Raw genomic sequence first — 20,762 nt, forward strand, 5'->3', positions numbered from 1 at the left:
GCGATTTATAGTGACAGTGCATATAATGAGTATTTTTGTTTAGTCAAAATGTCCAAGCTTGTCACCATGGCTCAACCATAACAACTTTATTACCCAACTGAAGCTTTGGACATAACGTTTCGAGACTACAACGCACAAAACAATTATCCACGTCACTTTTGTCTGTGATTTTGCAACCAGCGTACGTGTTAAAATAGTTTGTGCGTGTGTGTGTGCGTGTCGGTGTGTGTATGTCCCATGTACCCTGCTGGTATTCCCAAGTCAATTTACAGTCCTGATGACGTATGTCAAGCGGACATCTCTCGGGCTACCTACTGTCAGCACTTCTAAATGACCAATCTAGTCCTGATAATTACATTCACCAAAACGTGTTCCTTCGTCACCAAGCTATGTATCATCACTGTAGTTGATACTATGTGTTCTACGGCACTGTAAGCTGATTTTCGACTCTTACTGATTTCTCACTAAGGTGTTTACGCAGTGCTGATTAGCTCTACAACAGAAAGCCATCCCGACCCGTGATGGAACGTTTGAAACTGAAATGCTCGAGTGTTTGGAATACAAAGTGAACCGTTGAAAGATTCTCAAGTTAATCTTCCATAGTCTGGTTTTTACTTTTCTGCGCTTCCTTCTACTACCTTGAATATTTTCAAAAAGACTGCGCTTCCTCCATGTTGGATAGTCACACTTTGTATATGCTTTTTCGAGGTCATGTAGAATGTAGATTTGGTGTTGTTCCCATCTCCAAAGATTTCCAATTCTCCCTCTTCTCTTCCAGGACCTGTTGAACTAACGTTCTAAATGCGGATTTGTGCACTCTTTTTTCAAGTCGAGTACAACAGTGGTTGTCCCGTGGATACTTAACATCTAGTCAAAGAACAAACCAGCAACCATAAAGGTAGGTCCACTCTGTCGAAGTTGGTGTCTCCACAAAAGACAAATCATCGGCTCAGTGGATGGTCGGAAAATGCGTATGAAGGCTGCCGCTCACACTGTCCGAAAACAATTACCTTAGTAGAACTGGCCACAGTTACAAAACATTGTGGACTCGATTGTGGACCAATTTCAGTTCCTGTCTGCTATTGCTGACAAAATGATTATATACGGATGGTAATAATAGATTAATCAGCTTCTTTCAGCTTTTGGGGCTACGGTCTTTGAAAGGCTGGTGGTGCTGTGGATCTCAAAACAAAGACCCATGGATAGTCGTGTGCCGAAAGCACACATCTTGAAGAACGTTCTTCCTTCGGAAACTTGTTCGGCTTACAGACTCCTCTTACCCAGTAAAATGGGCTTTCGAATGAACCGGCTTTCATACAAAAGGATGAAAAGCATGCGATAAGTTAAATTTCGTTAATATGCTCGACCTAGCGCGTAAAAATGCAGAGTAAGTAAAATGTCGAACAGTCACTGGTTGGCAGTCTTCCTCACGTCAGAGTCGGTAAATCGTTCTCCTTAACAGCCGAAGCTGGTTTGATCTACCCAGCAGCTTTTCACTCGTCGTTTGAACATAGGTTGTTGTTTTTGGCAACAAAAATTAACTCAACTGGTGATTTCTATCAGACATTTAGCTATCCATAATGCACGACTGCGAGTTAATCTCTGAAATGTTCGGACTAATTCGTTGACACCTGACAAAACTCAGGAATTATACCTCTGGACGATTCGTTGTCTTTTTAGCTTGAAAGGTACATCGGTTAGGTAGTCCGTTTTCAATTCATATCAGAAAACACCCGTCTGTTGTCGGTATCCAACGTTATGGCGTTTGGATTTCCTGTAAACTGATATAAACACTTATCTACCTTGGTGGCTAACTGGACCAAGAGGTTATCGGTTTCAACTGTAATGTGTAGCACAGTGAGGCACTCTAAGTATCAATTCAGTGACAGGTTTATCCTCAAAGTTTATCGAGTCTGACTGTAGAGTAAGGTCTTCACCAGCTTTCACTTACAACATTTTGGATTGGTTGATAAGCTGGATATTCCAATCACTCTGTGCATTCTTGTAGTAAATGGATCGCCATAAAAAAGCATTTGTAGATTTGAAGGTAAACTGCGTTTATAACCTCCGGTGAATCGACTGACCCCTTCGACCTGCAAAAAACTAAGTACTGCAGAGTGCCATCAGCATCTCTATCTATAAGTAAATCTACAATATATGACGGATAGACAGATACTGGGAGGTCAGAAAGCCTTCAGCAATATTATAACGTGTGTTGTGACATCTACAACAACCGTCAAATTGTCAGAGGCCAGTAATATTAAAAGAATGCTCGTACGAAAAACCCTTCTTAACCTTGATTCTTCACGGCCAAGAGAAGTGAAAGCGATATTGAAACCACACGATATCCCTTTATCATTTGTTCCTCGGATGCGACACATTCTCGATGACAGCGAAGTTTGACTGCCCCAAAGTTGTGGGTTATGCTATCTGCCACAGCAACCAGTGACCTAAAAGCACATAGTTTCCTCCCTTTCTGTGATGAAGTCATTTGTTGGCCCCTAAAGATGAAAGTGGACATTAAAAGTTCAAACTTTTTGGTACGAAAGACCCTCCTCCTCCATTGACTCCGAAACAGTTTAACACCACTTTTCAAGGGATAATCCTAGCGCCTGTTCCGTGTTGAGGGAGATTCAAATTATTGGTGACATATGGCACAGCTGCTGTATTGGTCTGATCGTGCTGTGCTCTGAAACTTGAAAGTGATGTGCGCAACTGTAAGTGGACCACTGAGTCACAATGATAAACGCCGGATAAAATTGCCAGCTCATGAATGACACAAATCGCGTGCACTTTTTTCCAGTAGAGTGAGAACATTCCCTTTTACCATCCTGGACAACAAATGATAGCTCTATTTCCGGTAATTTTCGATTTTATGGTAAATACTGGTACCTAATTCCAAAAATTCAAGTGTAACCAAATACCAAATTACCAAAAACTTGGGCTCCCTTGTTCTATTGCATCACTATATGCACCTAGGACGTGAATGGAAGTTTTCTTGTAGTTGGATTACTATTGGCCACAGAGCATATTGAAATACACCAGGTGTCAATTTCGATGTACCAAGGAAATTGTGCAACATTATACAGCAGGCGATGTTCTTTACCTAAGAGGGGTTCTGCGAATTACCAGTCGGCGGCTCCACGAAGGGTCAGATGGCGAGAGTGAAACAACAGAGGGCCCGATCTGAGAATACGGTGAAGATGACTGCAACTATTTCTGCTAGTCAGTTTTTAGAGGAAAATGAACCGCTTAACTCAGCTAAGTATAATAATGTGTTGAAATCGGATTTCAAATGGCTCTGAATAAGCATAGGGTTTTCTAGATTGAACATTACCATAGCACGCCTATTAAAAGTGTACCATCATTTCGGGCATATTCAGTTGACTTATAAAGTCAAGGGTCTTGTGTTCCATTGGAATGAATAGTATACTTCCAGGAGGGACATATTTAACCAGGCCCCACATCCGGTACTCATCGGAAGAAAGGGTCATTGAATTCCTGAAAACTCTTAATATAATGGCTATATTTTCTTTCTGCATGTTAGTTCCAATGGGTAATAAGAAAAGAGTGGTTTTTCTAAATCTGCTTTTATTTGATGACAGATTCAACAATCGTGACGATACGGGAAAATTCGTCATTCACTTAATAATTAGTAGGCTGGATGCACCATCTGGCCATAGTGACCACCAAATTGTCGCTTCCCCAATCTCATCAACTGTCTCAAACCACGTTTTTCAGAGAAACGTACTCTGGTGTTGGGCATCAAAGATTCTTCCTCAATCTCCTCCTGACTGAAATCAGGAAATCTGACGTAGCCCCAACTGCCCGGAACTAGGGACATGGCTGAAAGAGAAAAAACACGTTGTACAAATCTTCTGTCGTACTGGAACTCAAAAGACGGAAAGTCCACAGTGTTGACCAAACCTTTTGGAATGACGAAAGGGATTTGCTAAAGAGCAAAACCCTCATCCTTCTGTGAATTCGAAAAAGAAAACCGGACAAATACAGTCGTGCGTGGAGGATCAGTCTATTGCAGATTAACTTCAACAGGACATTCTGTCCTTCGGAGCTTCTCACTAAACCAGAAATTAAAAAGAGCACGCATTGTGTTAAAAGTTCAGAGTTTTGATTTTGCACTTGTAGGTGCTCCGCACTTTATCTGCCAGCGGAGTTACAACACCACAAAAATTGGATGTTAGGAATGTCTTTTGAGGGACTAGTTAGTCTTGAGCTCTATCGAATGATCGGTTCAGTGATCACAACTTACTGCACCCAAAGTTCAATCCATTATCGAACCTGAGAGTATATATCAGTATCGAGCTGAACCTATTTGCGCAACAAGCAAGTATAGTGAGTACTCCGTTTCTGAAGTACAACGGAAAGCGCAAGATGCTGCATTGTCTGCTTGACACTCACAACACAAAGCCTACAAATCTTCGGTTTTGTCTTTATTCAGGAATTCGTAGCCTGAGGTTTGGATACGATTCCAAAAATATGTAGCTTTCCAGTTTTTCAACGCTTAACTGTGCTCCTTATTCAAGTTTACTAAAGTTGTAGGTATATCAGACCGAAAACATTTTCCACTTTGCTCTTACTTCAATACATCTGATGCCGCACGGAACACGCAGTCATTGTTTACGGCTAGATTTCCACATACGAAAAATTCGTAAATAACCATTCAACTGTTTTTGTCTATTTGGAACGCATCCAGTGAATTCCGTAAAGGATTTATTTCCTTAACTTTCTGGCTTGGCTTGGAGCCGGCTTTTCATTAGCTCAATTAACGTGCACTTGAACAGGGTACCATTTCATTTGTTTCCGATCCAGCCGGAGGGTTTTGAGTAATCGAGCTTAAAAATTCATAAAAGAATTCTAGTATTTAATAAGATAACTTTTAGAACCGAACGTTCTTAATTGTGATCATCCCCCTCGTCTTTCGAAGAAAATGTGACTGTAACTTGATCTTGGGTAGTGAGATCAAACATATAGCTGGTTTTATGAAAGTCCAACTTTCGTAAAGGCACTGACATGATGGATCATATAACTACTGTGGCCTTTATCTTCAGCATACAGGAAAAGGAACTGGATAGAATGCACACACTAGTTTACGCGTTTTGTTGCGACCAGAAAGTCAAATCAAGCAGAAACGCTTTTCATCCGGACAAGTTGCCTCCTGAAAACTTCTAATTGGATTTACATTTCCCGTATAAATTTCCCTCCGAACTTCTACAGTCTTATGAGAGGCAAATCAAGGTGATGTTTGTTACCTAAGGGAATGTACTGCCATTCTATTCTGTGCTCTCCCTCAAATTAGATCCCCGCGGATGTACTTGTCAATTTCTGTTCGTAACACTACATACGAGTGGCCCGCCTTATTTGAAGAAGTAATGTAGAGAGAGCGGAGTAATCCATTTATTTTCAATGCGAAACTCTGAAACACTCAATAATCGGTTAGGGAATAACTAAACAAGTAACAAAAAACAAGGCAAACTATCTTGACGATTGTAGTGATTCTTCACCGTGACTCCCAATAAGATAATGTCAAGTGACTGTGGGTGACAAAAAACCTCCGTTCATCCAAACTTTGGTGAGCTATCTTTTAAGCCGATCCTTTTTAGATAATCTGTTAAGATACCTACTCGTATTGCCTCATTTACATTGAACACGTTCTGATATTTTCTGAACATGCATAATTAAGACGAAACTAATTGATGGGTCTGTAATTTCCAAGAAATGCACTTTTGCATCACTGAGCAAAAGACGCTGGTTCAGGAAAGATTTATTCGAGATGAAACTTCCGCCAATGAGCCGCGATCGTGATTCGACGAAACCAAATGCAATTATTCTTACAATGATATATACTTAGGAACTGGGGTAACGAGCCTGTGGCCTTTTTTAAGGACAATGCATCAATCGATCTGAAAATTACGACACCCATCAGCTCTTGTCTATAAATCTCCAAAGGGTGATGGTCTGTGTTGCATCACTCCACAGATGAGAAAAACCACCGAAAATGGGAACGTAAAACGGTAAGTTTAGATATGAAGCCACAATGGGTTTTTAGTGTGAGCTAGAAAGTAAATTTGGCTAGCTTGATTGCTCTTCATGACGAGTGTTGCTTTGAATTCCTTCAGTTGAAAGGTCCTGCGGACTGTAAGCGTGCTGGCCTCTCCTCTTCTGAGGGAATGTCCTATCAGCTGCTTGACTAATCTTGGGTTTCCTGGATAGTCCCAAGATGGGCTACAAAATGTCCCTGAATATGGCTGACATCCGTGTGGGAATAGTTTTCTAAATTAATCCTCTGGTCCCAATAAAAGCTTCGAAATAAACGTACACTTTTGTTCTTTTTGAAAGGCAGTCCCGTAGAATAATCTTATTTGCGTCAATCTCATGCAGCTTGTTGAAAGACTAAGGCCCCGTCAATAGAGACCTTCTAAACGAATCTTACACATTAGGCCGAGTTTGTGATGTCTCCAGGGGATTCACATATGCCTGAACTGACTGAATTATTCGGAATCCCAGTCGCATTTAACCGAGTGGGAAATTTATTAACAAGAGCTAATGCCAGCAGATGAACGAGGGGACCAGGTAAGTTCAAGTAACGACAGCTTCTAAAATAAGCTCCAGCTGAACAGCAGGAGTTGGCATGACCGGCTTCCAAATGGTAAGCTCATGTACCATGTTACCGTACGTTCCGAGCAATTAGCTAACTCACCTTTAACCCACGGAAACGCAAATATCATTTTTATCAAGAGAGTATGCTGCGTGTTCTAGGTTCCCATCACTTTATTTTCGACAATCGAGTAAGCATTATTTGAGTGTTGTCACAAGGTCTAGCAAACAATTCACAAAGTGCTATTTTTGGAACCCTCGTTGTGTGCCGGAATAAAATGATATGTTTGCAGCCTTACTTGAGGCGAAAAACCGCTACGTCCTAATTCTTCGCGTCATTTGACTACATGTGGAACTGTTGTAGTAACGCCCACATTGGAAAAGCATTTATTGCACACGGCGATTTTGACTGGTGATATCAAACTAAGAGCACAGGACCAAAGTGCCAATTTTTATCCCAAATATTTGGCCAATGTTTAGTGTTGATAAGAAAAGCACAAAAACCACGTATGTATTCTGTCTGTATAAGCAGACAACAGTGGTATAGACATTAGTTCGTCATTAGAATGTCTATTGAGGCACTTTGTTACCAAGCGAGGAGGTAAGTACAGAATCAGTGATGTGAACATGCAACTTATGGTGAGCGAAGTATAACACTAACATGCCTCCTACAAACGCACAGGCATGTGACCACTGTCCTTTCAGAGTGAAACAGTTCCAGATGATAGTTATTATGAAGTCAACTAACGGAAGTATTTTGGTACAACCGAAGTGATCCAAATTTTAATCTGCTATGGCGAGTTGCCAGTAAAAAAAACTACACAAACTTCAAAAACTATTTTTTTGATTTCTGCCTTTGGAGACCAGGGGAGCCCAAAGAGAAATTTACTTTGTTATAAACTGGTACAATGTATTTTTGAAATAAATCTGTTTGGTCTTCACATTTGTGCCGTTGGACCCTTCACACGGCTTACTTCGTCACCATATGAAATCCAGCAAAACAGTCGAGCTTTCCCCCCAAGTCCTACGATCTAATGCGACTCAAATCCAGTTCGGTGGATCACTCGGCTAGATACTTGTCCAGCGGATTCAATCATTTTGGCCAACAAACGCTTAAGTAGCTTTTGCTACGAACTGCAAGACTGTTGAAATATTTATGTAATCAACACTTATCACTATATTTCCGGTGTGGGAGAAACCAGAGTGAAAGTTGCAGTGGCGATATTTCGGGTGGGTTACTTAGCTGTTGATCAACTGCTGCCTGATCAACAACCAAGAAGTTACGGCGATGGTACTGCTTGAATTGGGGGCTGTTGTCTAAGGTAAAAAGCAGGTAGTTGGTTACTAAGCTATTCTTTAAAAAAGAAACAGCAGGAGGAGGAGTGTGACTTAGACAATGACGACATTATACGAGACTACTATGCAGAAAAACGCTGTCTCTCACAAAGGAGAAAGTCCCAAGGGTGTCCAGAAAGAGAACAATTTAGTGTACCGCTTCAGGAGACCAAGCTTATATTCTTCCCCGAAAGGAAATCGCCCGAGGACAATCTAATCTAAGAAGGGTGGTTAAACAGATAGTTCTCTCGGAACAACAATCTTCCATTTTTTGTTCAATGCTGTCCTTTTCATACTTGTCGACGATAACAAGGTCCGCAGTTTGGGGATATGAATTACAAGAACTGTACAAATACTTTCTTTCCCCTCAGAATTATCGGACTGAGTTGTCTGCCCTAAAATAAACTGTGAACGTTGAATATAAATCTAAAGTGAAATGACCAGAACTTCTCTTTGAGGTACAGGTTACCATAGCTACTTGAAAAAGACGTTGAATACATTTGCCTCTCACCGATGTGGTGGATAAACCTAGCCCTACCATAATCACTGCGATCATTTGGAATGAATTACCGAAATCGGAGTTGTTCTCCAGTACTTGAACATATTTTCAATCGGGGGTGTCATCTCCGGAGAAGGACAATCTCCTCGTGGAGAACACTTTTAGCGATATATAAATGTAATAGCTTCTTTGGTACCAAATTCGCATGAAAAAAATATCAGACAGAACCATTGTGATCTTTCAAAAACCTAAGTCTGTCCAAGATTTAACAGTGTTTCATACCAGTACATCTTAGGAAGAAAGTAAAAATAACTTAATCAGGGATAAAAAAATCCGAAAGTTCCAATCTAGCTGCGAACGTTTAAGATCAATGCAACTGAAAATAAACTACAAGCTGTATGCCGAAACCCTGTTAAGTTTTCGCCAGGGGATCTGAGGACTTACGTCAATAGTATTACATAGGACAGTCCATAATCGCCTCCCCCCTAATTACAGCTTCCTAGAGTACATACCTTAGGGTGTTAGGAAACCCAATCAAGGCGACCATTAAACTAAAAGATATTTGCCTTCCGAATAATTGTTGTAATAACTCAGTCCCGGAAAGACTGCGAAAAATCATGGTAAAACAATAGAATGGGTAGTAACTGGTCTGTTTAAGTCAACTTAAAAATATATTTTAAATCTATCAACTCCTCTTTATTGTGAAAGCGCTCCCGTGTTTGCATGAGGGGCTCCGATAAAATTCTTAGAACTGTCGTCCAGGAATTTTGAGGTTTTCCACTATATATCTAAAGATAACCCGGTATGCAAAACGCTCCTCAACCATGGCATGAAACACGGATATGTATATTTTCATCCCAAGAATTTGGTCGAAGCATCTTCTGAACAACATTGGGATATCCCAAAGAATATGTTTCCCATCGAACCTCACATGTAAATAGTGTATTTCGGGTATCCTACTACAAGACAAACACAGTCAGATAAAGCACACTCAGGGTGGTCGCCTTCAATATGACGGCTTTTATCTCAGATGGACCGTTTGTCAGAACTAAATAAATGTGTTTGGTATCACAGGTTGTCTCCACAGAAACGGCTGGACAGACTTAACTTTAAGGCGCTTAGATCCAGTAACCTTTTTATCAGGCAACATTTTATAACACTGGTTTGGATACGGTTAGCGTGAAAACAGGCTCCTTATCTTGAAAGGGTAAATGCATGTCCTGTCAGTATCTGTGTCTCAGTAACAAACACTTGCATTATTTGTGTCTATTGAATTAGTGAATAAATCATTGAACCCCTCAATGAATGTCTAGCTTTTTAACTCACCAAAAACAGCAACGACCGATACAAGCAAGAGCGCTTTCATTGCAGGTTTGGGACAGAATGACTGGTGCAAACAAACGACGCTGGAATTTCGACACCGTCAGCAGACTGTTTGTTTATATCCGCATTCGTCTGGCCAATCAACGATCGGAATGAAAACGTTATTTTCATTGGCGCTTGTTATCAGCGTACTCTAAGGCATTTGCGGATAGTGACTGGAACTGGGATCATATTAATAGTGAAAGGAGGAGAACCTAACTTTGGTGAGAAGGACAGGCTGGATAAATTAAACAAAACAGGTTCATTTCCTGTTTCCAATCTAAACCTTACTACCGGTTTGTGACGCTTTTGTCTCCTGCAAACCGCGTTACAAAAAACGCCGTATACTGACCACTGAGAAAGGAATAAAAATTGATTAATTATTCTGGAAAATTGCCGAAGCCAAAAACGCAAACGGTACTGTACATAAACTGATTCTCCCAGCACTCAAGCACCATAGATACGATGCAACAGCGGACAGTGTTCGGATTACAAGCATTCTTTTTTCAGTCTTCCCGTGTTTTATTGATAGGCTTTCCCAACACTTTCAATGTTCATTACTAGAGATGTATTGTTCTCTCTGGGCCGACCTGATCCACCTGAAACCTCACTCGCGAGAATGTCACCTCCATATTGCACACAGAGTGACGTATTTTGGTTGAATACCGCTGGAAAACAAAACGCCGGGAACGAATTTCTATGACTCGACGTTCCAATCATGATGAGCCGCCTTCATCAGGAGAGAAGCGATTGGGTTCTTTTGTGATTTCGAAATAGTTCTATCCCAAAGGCATTTACCCGTGTTATTCGAAAGGCCGAGCTATAAAGTTTTCTTCCCAAAAATAATTAGTTAAACTCAAGCACACCATTTAGCATGCCGGTCAGTATCCAGAATTACCGTGATCTCATCACCTACGGTATGGATCGGTGTATAGATCATTTGATAGAACCATATTAAAACAACAATTTCGACTGTTGAAGGCTCTGTAGAGTAATCTGTCTATTCTGTTTCACAAATTCCAGGAGTTGCTTTCTATATCTCACACTGATGGGTATAAAATGCTTGAAATTTACTGCAAGGCAAACCACATAGTCATAGCTTTTCCAGTTCTACCAGATCGTTGAACCGTTTGGGCATCGTGAACATTTCCTATATGATCATCGAACACTTTGCATAACATTTAATACAGCATTCGTTAAACAAGGCTCGTGGTGGTTGGACGAAATATCTCACTGCAAGGTTTTTAACCAAGCATGTGAAAAGTACGAAGGCTCTGTTTGACTCTGAGACGTGTGAAGAGGTAAAGCTTAGTGTCATTGAAGTTCAGGCTAGGTCATAAGTATGCCAAAGTGTAACGTAGGTAGTGTTCGCCTCAACTAACACCCTATCTTTCGTAATGGATTTTTTGGCTCCCAATACCTGTTTCAACGGTCTACAAGAAATTCAAAGGATCTCGACCAAACAATAAACGCAAAACATTCCATCAGGTAAAAACAACACTAGTTGGGGATAACTTGGTTTATATGTTGGCCAATGTGTTCATCAGTGCAATCTGATTGCCATTACTGAGTACCAGCCCTCAGGATATCACTTTGACTCTTTAACATTGAACTATATTGATAGGACTGAACAGTTTTCTCGTGCTAAGACCCATTCTGTCGGACCACGTAGTGTTAGCTGAATGCCACTGAGTTACAACTTGTGCGGTGACTAGAACAAGAGGAATTAGCTGATCCATCCCACTGCAGACTGCAAATAATTAAAAGTTTGGTTATGTAAGAAGCTCCCGTCCTTCTCATGAAAAAATAAGATACGTCGATAAAACTTGCTCAAACTCTCTTCTTAATATAAGACAGTGACAACTCTTCACGAAGGAATTTACCAATCTCGATTTCACCTCCATTTCATTTACCTCAGAGAGAAAACCTAACACGAAGAAATAATCGATCAAACATTTAGAGCACGCCACATTTGTTCTATGTGAATCCAACCGCTCATACATGGCCAAATCATCTGGGAATGCCGTTATTAACCAGGCAACGTCACGGCCGGTGACAACTTTCACTACGTGTGAGTGGAATGTATGGATGTAGCCCTGTTTCAGCTGTCCAAACAGACAGCGAGTTTCGACCAGATTTCAGCTAATCTGCTGAGAACACTTCCTATTTTGTTCCAAGTGGTTTTTGAAACTCCGAGTGATCCAAGCCGCAGCTTGAATTCATTTCAAACGGATGTGATTTGGAAGTTCCAGAATTTCTTCCTTTTAGTGAATTCATGTAGCGTTTTCAAAGGAAAACTGATGCCACACCCAGCATGGTGCTGTTCATTTCAACTTGCAAACTTGACGCCTATGTATTCGGTTTTTGGTTGTGCCGAACTTGTATTTACAGACCATTAGGTGAAGATTAATCAGCCTTCAGGCCGATCTGAATCGTCTTGGGTGAGCATCCATATCGGAAATCGGATGTCTATGTTTGCATGCACGTGTCCGCAGGTCAGAAATAACCTGTCAGGTCTCGTCCATGGGATCTTTTAACTTGAAGTGCTCGAAACTCTACACCTAAAGGATACCGTCATGCTGAGTTGCTACGGCATTTTTTCACCGATGTGATAAATCCGGCTGGTGTAAAAGGCAGATGGGGGTCTTTGAACATCAGGTCTACGGTGCACCCTACGTTGTATGAAACCATGTATCCTTGAAAGAATACAGCTTAGAAAATGCGGCTGGGTTGAAAGTTTATGTAGAAACCAAAATGTCGAGACCTCCAAACAGTAAGCATATTCTGGTACAATTCCGCGCAAGAAAGCAGTGAGTGTTGGAAGGCGAAAGAGGTATATTCATCTATCGTCAGCAATGGCTAGCTACAAAGATTCAAATCACATTGGAAAACCCACGGCCAGGTGAAGCGAATCCGGTATCCACTAACATAGTGAGTCACTGAAAAAATTGCCATTATTGTAGCCTGACTCTTTACCTAATGATGTGTAGTGCGGATAAAGACATTCGACCTTCCCCGTAGAGAGTAAACACAAACCCTGTGTTGAAAGATGAGCTGCGTTCTCGAAATAGCTCCTCTAACACATACCCGGTATTTGAACGAATGCAAATAGTGGACGTGAACTTTTTCGCAGAACATAATGCGAGTGGGACATGGTCCGGGTATCAACAGTTCAAAACTCCAATAAACGAAACCCTCTGCCGGATTTTTCGGAACTTCGCGCATCGCCATTTCACCACGCTAAAAATAAATGAAATGATTGCTCGTGGGTATTGGAATGTAAGTCTGCAAAGCCTCTGTAGACTGAACATGGCACTCTTAAAGACATTGTGGCCCTTACGAATATCTTCTATCAGGGTTTGACTGTTCCAGATAATTGTTCGGGTTCCCCTGTTCATATTTCCAAGCTCTTTGAAGTTCGCAGAATGGTGATAACCGAAGGAGGGGTTTGTCGGAGATGACGCTACCTTCAGAGGATTATTCATCGAGTAGTTTTGTTGGAAGTTGGCGCGGTTCAAAGGTACGAATGTGTACATTCAGTGTGTGTTGGTAAACCACAGAAAAGCGCAGAACGATTCAGATAAGTTCATCCAAGTGTAAAAAAAATTGAAGGATGGAGAAAATACGCAGGAATTCGGTCCTAAACGGTCAACAATGACTAATACTATCAAAGAGACATCTTAGTACCGAAGGACGGTTTCGGTCCTTCTCGTAAGTCCATGAGAAAACCACTGCGCAAACTGCATAACTTCATGGGACCGATGAATCTGCCAGGTGTCCTTCGTAAGAAGTTCAAGTTGCGAAAATAGTTCCAATGAACGAAACTCCTGACGCGAAACCATCATCACATGTTTCGGTAAAAGCCAAATTGTTCATTTAGTGGATCCGCGTAAATTATGCGACCCTCATCGTCTAGGTTGTCAGTCTTAATAAAACAGCCGATATCAGATCAAGCAACGTGAACTGCGCAGTCGGAGGATACCGGGGCTGCATTTCGTCTAGGTGAAGGATGATCACACGGCCTGTCAACCACGCTTATACCGGTAGTAGAACGATTTCAAGGTCAAAATGGAATTCACTGATGGAAGCTCATGAAAGTTCAAATCGGTATTTTTAGTTGATTATCTTATTCTGGCCAGCCAAAATATGAAAAGATTTCGTCGTCTCAAATAAATTTTTGACCGATTGCACAGGTGGTACAAAGTTGTTGCTAGTTGGCTATGTCCCGTTGACTATGTTGCATAGTCATGAGCCAAGGGGGTCTTTTTCGTCTGATCAGTAGAGCAAATCTACGCTGAAAAGTCAAGAAAACCATTCATCCCTATTGAGAAGCATCAGTGGTGCGCATCTAACGAAACTCAGAGAGTTCCGAATGCGAGATCTTTAGGCCAGTGGTTGAACACTGAACCGTCCGGCTACGGGGGGCTGAACAGTAGCCTGACTAGCTCCATATGCTGTATGAAGCTTCAAAACAATTCCTACTACACTGGGAAGTCAACAGTTCAATACAAAACATTCAATCGCTGATTTCTGAACGATGCAACACCCAACAGAACGTAAGGAGAGTTCTCGAATTGCCAAGTGTTTTATCTAGTCGATTCTAGCTAGTATGAACAGCTTATGCTGACGGATTCGGATCCGTAGTAAGTCGTGCTCAGTTGGATATATTGTAAAGTATCGGGGAAGCATGTCGAGTGGGTTGGGTTGTTGGAAAAACGGTGGCCCAATTGTCCACAATCAGGATGTCAGCTTACACAAAGCCATAGGTGTTCGAAAAAACGACTGAAAACAGCTGATTAATGGCGCTTTCAAACAAGAACTTTCGAACTATCCACTTTTGCATAGACACACTTATATGCCCGTGAATGGATTACTTTTTATGTCAACCAGAACTACAGCCATGTAGCTTGAGATGTTAAATCAGGAGAAAGCGGTTAAATTTCAGAAAATGGCAAGCTCCGGTGAACATGTCTTCACAGTCAACATTCATGATCAACAGAGTAAACTGGCAATATGTATGATGTTAGTGTAGCTATATTTTCTTGGCAAATTTTATTCATAGATTATGAAACGGAAGATCACGCTCTGCAAACCTATACATAAGGCGGAAAGACGCTGGAATCTAGACGCACAGCTGAGCGTGCAGCAATCACTGCTTCCTAGTTACTCCGAAATAACCGAGATATGATGGGTCAACCCAACAAATATATTGCCCTGCTTTGAGGCGGGAGTATGGTCCCGCTGAGTCATCCCGGCTAACTTGCATATGATCCGTGTCAGGGGCAGAGATGCCTCAGTCCGGGAGTATGGTCCCGCTGAGTCATCCCGGGTTGGCTAACTTGCATATGATCCGTGTTAGGGGCAGAGATGCCTCAGTTAAAGCTAGCTTCAACACTGCGAAATAACAAGGTGGAAATTTTAATGGGGTGTGGAAGTTGCAGCTGTAAATCGGCGGTTTTTTTTAATATTCATCGTGAATCCGAGTACACGGAGCACGCGACATCTGGCAGCTACACATATCCGCCATTCCCATGGCAGTGATTGGCTCAACTTAGCTCAGCACCGTAGACAAAGGAAACAGAACTCGACTAAGTTATTTGAACATATGCTTGTTAATACTCATTGAAACGGGCCTTTTCAGGTAGACAAATGCAACGCAGGAACTATCCTTGGGGCTGGTGCTAAAAGTGTAGTAACTACAGAGCCTAGTAAGTGGTCTGCTCCAAGTGATATATTGTTCACCAGTTTGAATCATTCCTGTCTAGTATAACTTTTCGAGTCTATGAAATTGGAGGTTCATGAAGCCTGCAGGTTTCATGACTTGATATGTGCCAGTTCGGCCAGACACAATTCATATACACACGCTCCGTCACGCCGCCATTGTGAAAACGAGGAAAAAGTTCGGGTTGAGTTTTTTTAATTTAATCATCAGTCATGCGGTCAACACATGTTCGCCTAAGTAACGATGATTGAAGGGACCTTGGGTTATCCCACAGTTTAGCAGTGATGCGATACTCCATCGTCTTTGTAGTTGTGCGTTGAAAAACCACATTTTTCCTTTTGTGCCTATGAATTCGTTCCCCACACCAGCTCACGCAACACCTATTTTAAGTCTAGACGGGGCAATTTGCAAGTCCAACTTCAAAGAAAAACAATCGTGCGTTCTCTGTCGCCAAAATGTGATGGGAGGCACCTGCACTGTGTTGGAATAGGTTTCCTCGATTTCCAATTTATCAGTCTGAACAAGGTGTGATAATAAACATGGGTTAGTTGCATGCTTTTGGTTGATTTTAGAAGAAAACACAGAGGTTTGCGAGTATACGGCATTGGCTGAGTTTTCCCTGAGAAATGCAGCCAGCAAATTTGGAATAGCATTATAAAAATGCTAGAAGCTTTACAGGCAATATCTAATTTGTTTGCCGAGGTTTGTGAATAGTGGGTCAAGGCGGTCTCATGGCTTTTTTGGTGGTACATAGAGGGCTCACTCTGAACGACTCAGCCGAATCGAACTGTCAGCTGGCATCGATCAGGTGAGCGACAATCGCACTGCTCAAGTGCCTGACCATTTTGGTTCACAGGCGGCTTGGTTTGTGCTCACGAATTCCATCGGGCACGCACTGCATCGTGCGACTCGCAGTTTGGTGAGTTCTGGCAAACAAACGGTGGGCACGCGCTCGGTCGAGTGCTAACTGTTTTTGTTTGTAAGAAAGCGTGAGCACATTGTTCTGGAAAAATTACTGACCTATTCCCCTTAACAAATGTTATATGGACGGTATTTTTATCGCTTTTGAATGTGATAAGACAGTGACGGACATTCTTCAGTCTTCTAACCCTACTTCCACTGCCCTGGAATTTTCTGATAGCAAGTTCCATCTGCTGGAGGTACCGCTGGCGAGAGGGTGGACTAGTTAAGAAGGGTACACATCGTAAATCAGCGTGAACAGATCAGCACGCAAATTTCCAGGTTTGTTGATATGAAGTATTAAAGAAACATGATCAAATGTCTAGTATATAGAGCCCAGCCAATCTGTACCGCTAATAAACTGGATGCCGAACTGCAACATGTCTGCAAAAGCCGGATGCAAGAGGGAACAAAGAATAGGGACAGTCATAGTGTCAGAGGTTTGGTAGACAATCAGTGGATTTATTGCTGGATAACGTTTCACTTTTGACACAAAAGCTTCGTCAGGCCAAGTGAGTAAGCAAGCAGGTTGGTCGGGTTCTAAGACAGTCAGGAATTAATCCGTGAGATTTCTTATGACTAACCGACTTGCTGGGTATCGGTCTGAAGTTCCTGTTTGTTGGTTAATGGGGATGACTAACACCTACGATAGATTGGTTGGAGGGGATTGTCTTCGTGTCGAACGTCTAAGACATAATCTTCTTGGAGGTCGTTCACCTGTTCATCAAGGGGTGCCCGGACGACTGGTCTGGGGTTTGAAGTGGTGAATTGAAACTTGGATTCTGTACGTTTAGACCCAAACCGTTTTGTTGATCACTGCACACCAGCTCGTGGCTAATCTGAAGCCGCTCTCCACACACTTGCTAGTTCTACACTCTCTATTTCCGGACTGCCTCAAAACCCGATCATCCTGCTTACTTACTCGCTTGGTCTGACGGTGCGAAACGTTGCCCAGGAATAAATCCACAGATTGTTTACCAAACCTCCTTGAAACGATGACCACCCAAACGATCCCAACCATTTTCCAATTGACTGAATAGGGAGAGTATTTAGTTAACAAAAGCAAGAAATTCAGACCACGACACAAAGCAGATCACGAGCAGACAAATTAGACTCCAAGTGAGATAATTATGGATAGCCAACCAGATCAGAGTTAACAGATGATCCTCACAAACTACATAAGCGCAAGTACGACGAGAGCTACCCACCCAATTGCACATTGGTTGTACCGAAGCACAATTCGCCTGTGCAAAGACCATCAGCAGATGAAGATAGCATGTGATTGGTGGGTCCTCTGGTTGGTATATAACTGGCGAGCATCTCAACACTAGCATGCTTCATCCGGCACATTGATGAACCGTAAAATTTAGCGCATGCCATGCATCCGAAGGGTAAGAATCAGCAAGCAACCACGGCAAAAGGTCATCATAATGATTCTCTCAGTGCTCCCTATATTTGTCCAATTTTTTCCGGATAAGCTACAACGGCAAGCAGGTCAACAAAAGGCGGTTGTATACAGCAACCCTAGATGGAGCGAAAAGCAAACGCCTACTACAAACTGGCTCACCAAAATGAAAAAAATATGAAGACTTCCCATCATGGAAAAAGCCTATATGATGGCCACCTATTATGGATTGTATTGCTTCAGGATCGTCATACTAAGATGGGAAAAGGGAAAGTTAGGTGAACACATGTTCGCGGAGTATGCTTTCTGATCGACATAGATCATATGTAGGACCAGACGTTATAAAGGTTATGGTAAGGCAGACACGGAGGTAGGAAAATACAGAGGACGGAGGCCTCCTATCACCCACATAATTGTCTGCATCAGGTGAAAGATGTGCACCTGTGTATGCTATCTTCAGTCGAGGAGGAATGGAAAGAATGCACAAATTTTGGGTGAGTCGGGTAAGAGTAGCCTTGGCGATCACAACACTATGTAATCTAACTGCTTTGGCATCTGGGACACGATCCGAAATGCATTGATCCAATCAAAGACCTCCCTTATCGATTAACTAGGGCTTGCCTTGGCCGGCTCGCGTTAATTAGATTTGGTTCTATATATGGTTCGTACCGACCAGATAACTGCACACAAGCGTTCCCTTTCCCAATGACCTGTTTTATCGTGAAAAACCACACGAAGCTGCTCCTGTTTCAACAAATGTCAACGACGTATTGGTCAGTCCCAGTAGTATTTTTGTATGTAAGATCAAACTGAGAACCGAACGAAGCCCGTCATGCGTCAACCAAGGGAGATATCGTCAAGATAGTCCAGAATACGAGCGCGTGCGACTACACGTTCCTGCAGTTCCGTAAGCAAATGAGCATGACGGTCACGATAGTCATGCGTTCCTTATCAGTTTGCACATAAGCACGAACTAATTAAAATAAGCCCCATATACACACTAACTTGGTTTTGACAGGAGAGTCGAATGAATCCAGTTGAATCTTTAGCTTATGACAGCCCGCTTAGGTTCAAGTAGACTTGACAAATACGCCTACAAGATAAGTTCCCCAAAGAGTGAAACCAGTCGTGGGCTGTCGACCTTATGAGTAGTGTGTTATGTCCAAACAATTACAATTAGTCTCTTTTTACAAACTTATTTTAACCATCTGCTCGGAAGGGTACTGTATGTTGTACTGAATGGTGTACTTGGTTATCGAGCACGCTAACCCACGTAGTAACCAAATGGGAAGCCTTAGACCTACGGTAGACCATTATTCAAACAGGATGATAATGTTCGATCAGCAAGAGTGAAACAAAACACGGGCAATGGGCAAGATAACAATACGGATAGTGATGATCAGTTCGTAATTAGTACGAATGTGCAAGTACAAGAGGGTGGTGTACGTACATAGCATGTGTGTGTGAGGGTGAACGGACGTGTGCGTTGTTTTGAGAATAAAGCTGTTGCTAAGTTACCACAGGAACATCACAGATATATCGGTGTCTACTAGACCCGAACACCAATGGCTCACGTCCGAATGTTGGGTATTTGACAGGAACATCACAGATATATCGGTGTCTACTAGACCCGAACACCAATGGCTCACGTCCGAATGTATGGGTATTTGTATGTGTGTGTGTGCGAAAAAAAGAGATAAAGGAGGCAGGAAAAAGTGCTCTGTCAGAACGCGAGGTAAGTAAATAGTCCGGCAGTGAAAAGCGGACTGGAATGGATTTACCGTAGATATGTGGTCGCTGGGATGGGTTTTGGTAGTAGGCGAACCGAAATCTAGCTACCACTAAGACTGGCGGGGCGGGAGTAGAGAGGTAACCACCATCAGATCGGTAACGTGAGGCTTAGCTAATAACCGGTGGGTGTTAAATGGAGGGAGGGAGGGGTAGCCATCGCCCAAAACTGAAAAACTACAATATCGGGCTCTGGCGCTCGGACTATCGTGGCTGTAGAAAAATAGAAGCAATGTGTACAGATAGAAAAAAACTTGAACAAGGGAAACAACATTTGGATCACGCATCCCTGGCTCAATTCATGAGAGATCACACGTAACCACCTCCGCTTTACGATTGCAGCGGTACAGAGGAAAGTGTGCAAGTGCAGCTAGTCAAATGTAATGTGAATCTAGAAATTTGAGGTGAGGGTGCAACCCGATGGGGTCATGTAAGGTACAGAGACGCTCAGAATCATACACCATAAACAGCGGCATAAGAGCCACATCCGGTTAGTACGGAATTTGATTCTGCATGTATTGGATCACATCGTATGATTTTCCGCGCCAATGCGCTAGGCATGTTCGCAACACACGTCTATAGCTGGCGGCCGCTTCACGATCGGTCATTTCCGGCGCGAAACGTTGTCGAAGCAATTTTATCGTCTGACCTCGGAAACAAGGCAGCCCCGTGTCCAGCATCAGTGAAACCAGGGTAACTATGGCCTCTTGGTAAGGTCTCACAGCCAAGTAGGCTTGGACGGAAAGGGATTCGAACCACCGATAGGGAGGGCTTTCCAACCTTCCGCCCATGATCATCCACATTTCCTTGCTGAGTTTGATGTCTGGTTCCCAACCGAAGTTTCCGCCCGGGCTACTTTCGAACATAAAACCGAAATCTGTGGAAAACAGAAAAATGAGAAACGTTAGAAACGTGTCATACATGAATGTCGACGTGGTCTAGTGGAGCGGATTGCCACAAGCTGATCTGGCGATCTGGATCGTGGCAGCCACTCGTTTGTCGCTACTAATCTCTAACAAGTGAGCTCAGTATGTGGTTGCTCCTGTAAGGGGAATCACCGACGGAAAAAGAAAACC

The 20,762-nt window shown here is 42.4% G+C and overlaps 1 protein-coding gene across 1 annotated transcript in view; it reads right to left on the reverse strand.

Annotated features, from left to right (window-relative positions):
* Positions 1-19,232: 19,232 nt before the first annotated feature.
* Positions 19,233-20,762, reverse strand: part of T265_00423 (hypothetical protein) — a gene marked incomplete at both ends in the record, with an annotated part of 94,694 nt that continues 93,164 nt past the window's right edge. Inside the window, one exon of the mRNA XM_009164196.1 lies at positions 19,233-20,563. Within this exon, the coding sequence (XP_009162460.1) occupies positions 20,178-20,563 (386 nt within the window). The remainder of the gene's footprint in view (positions 20,564-20,762) is intronic.

This window comes from Opisthorchis viverrini (assembly GCF_000715545.1).
Source record: "Opisthorchis viverrini unplaced genomic scaffold opera_v5_4, whole genome shotgun sequence".
NCBI classification, from domain to species: Eukaryota; Metazoa; Platyhelminthes; class Trematoda; order Opisthorchiida; family Opisthorchiidae; genus Opisthorchis; species Opisthorchis viverrini.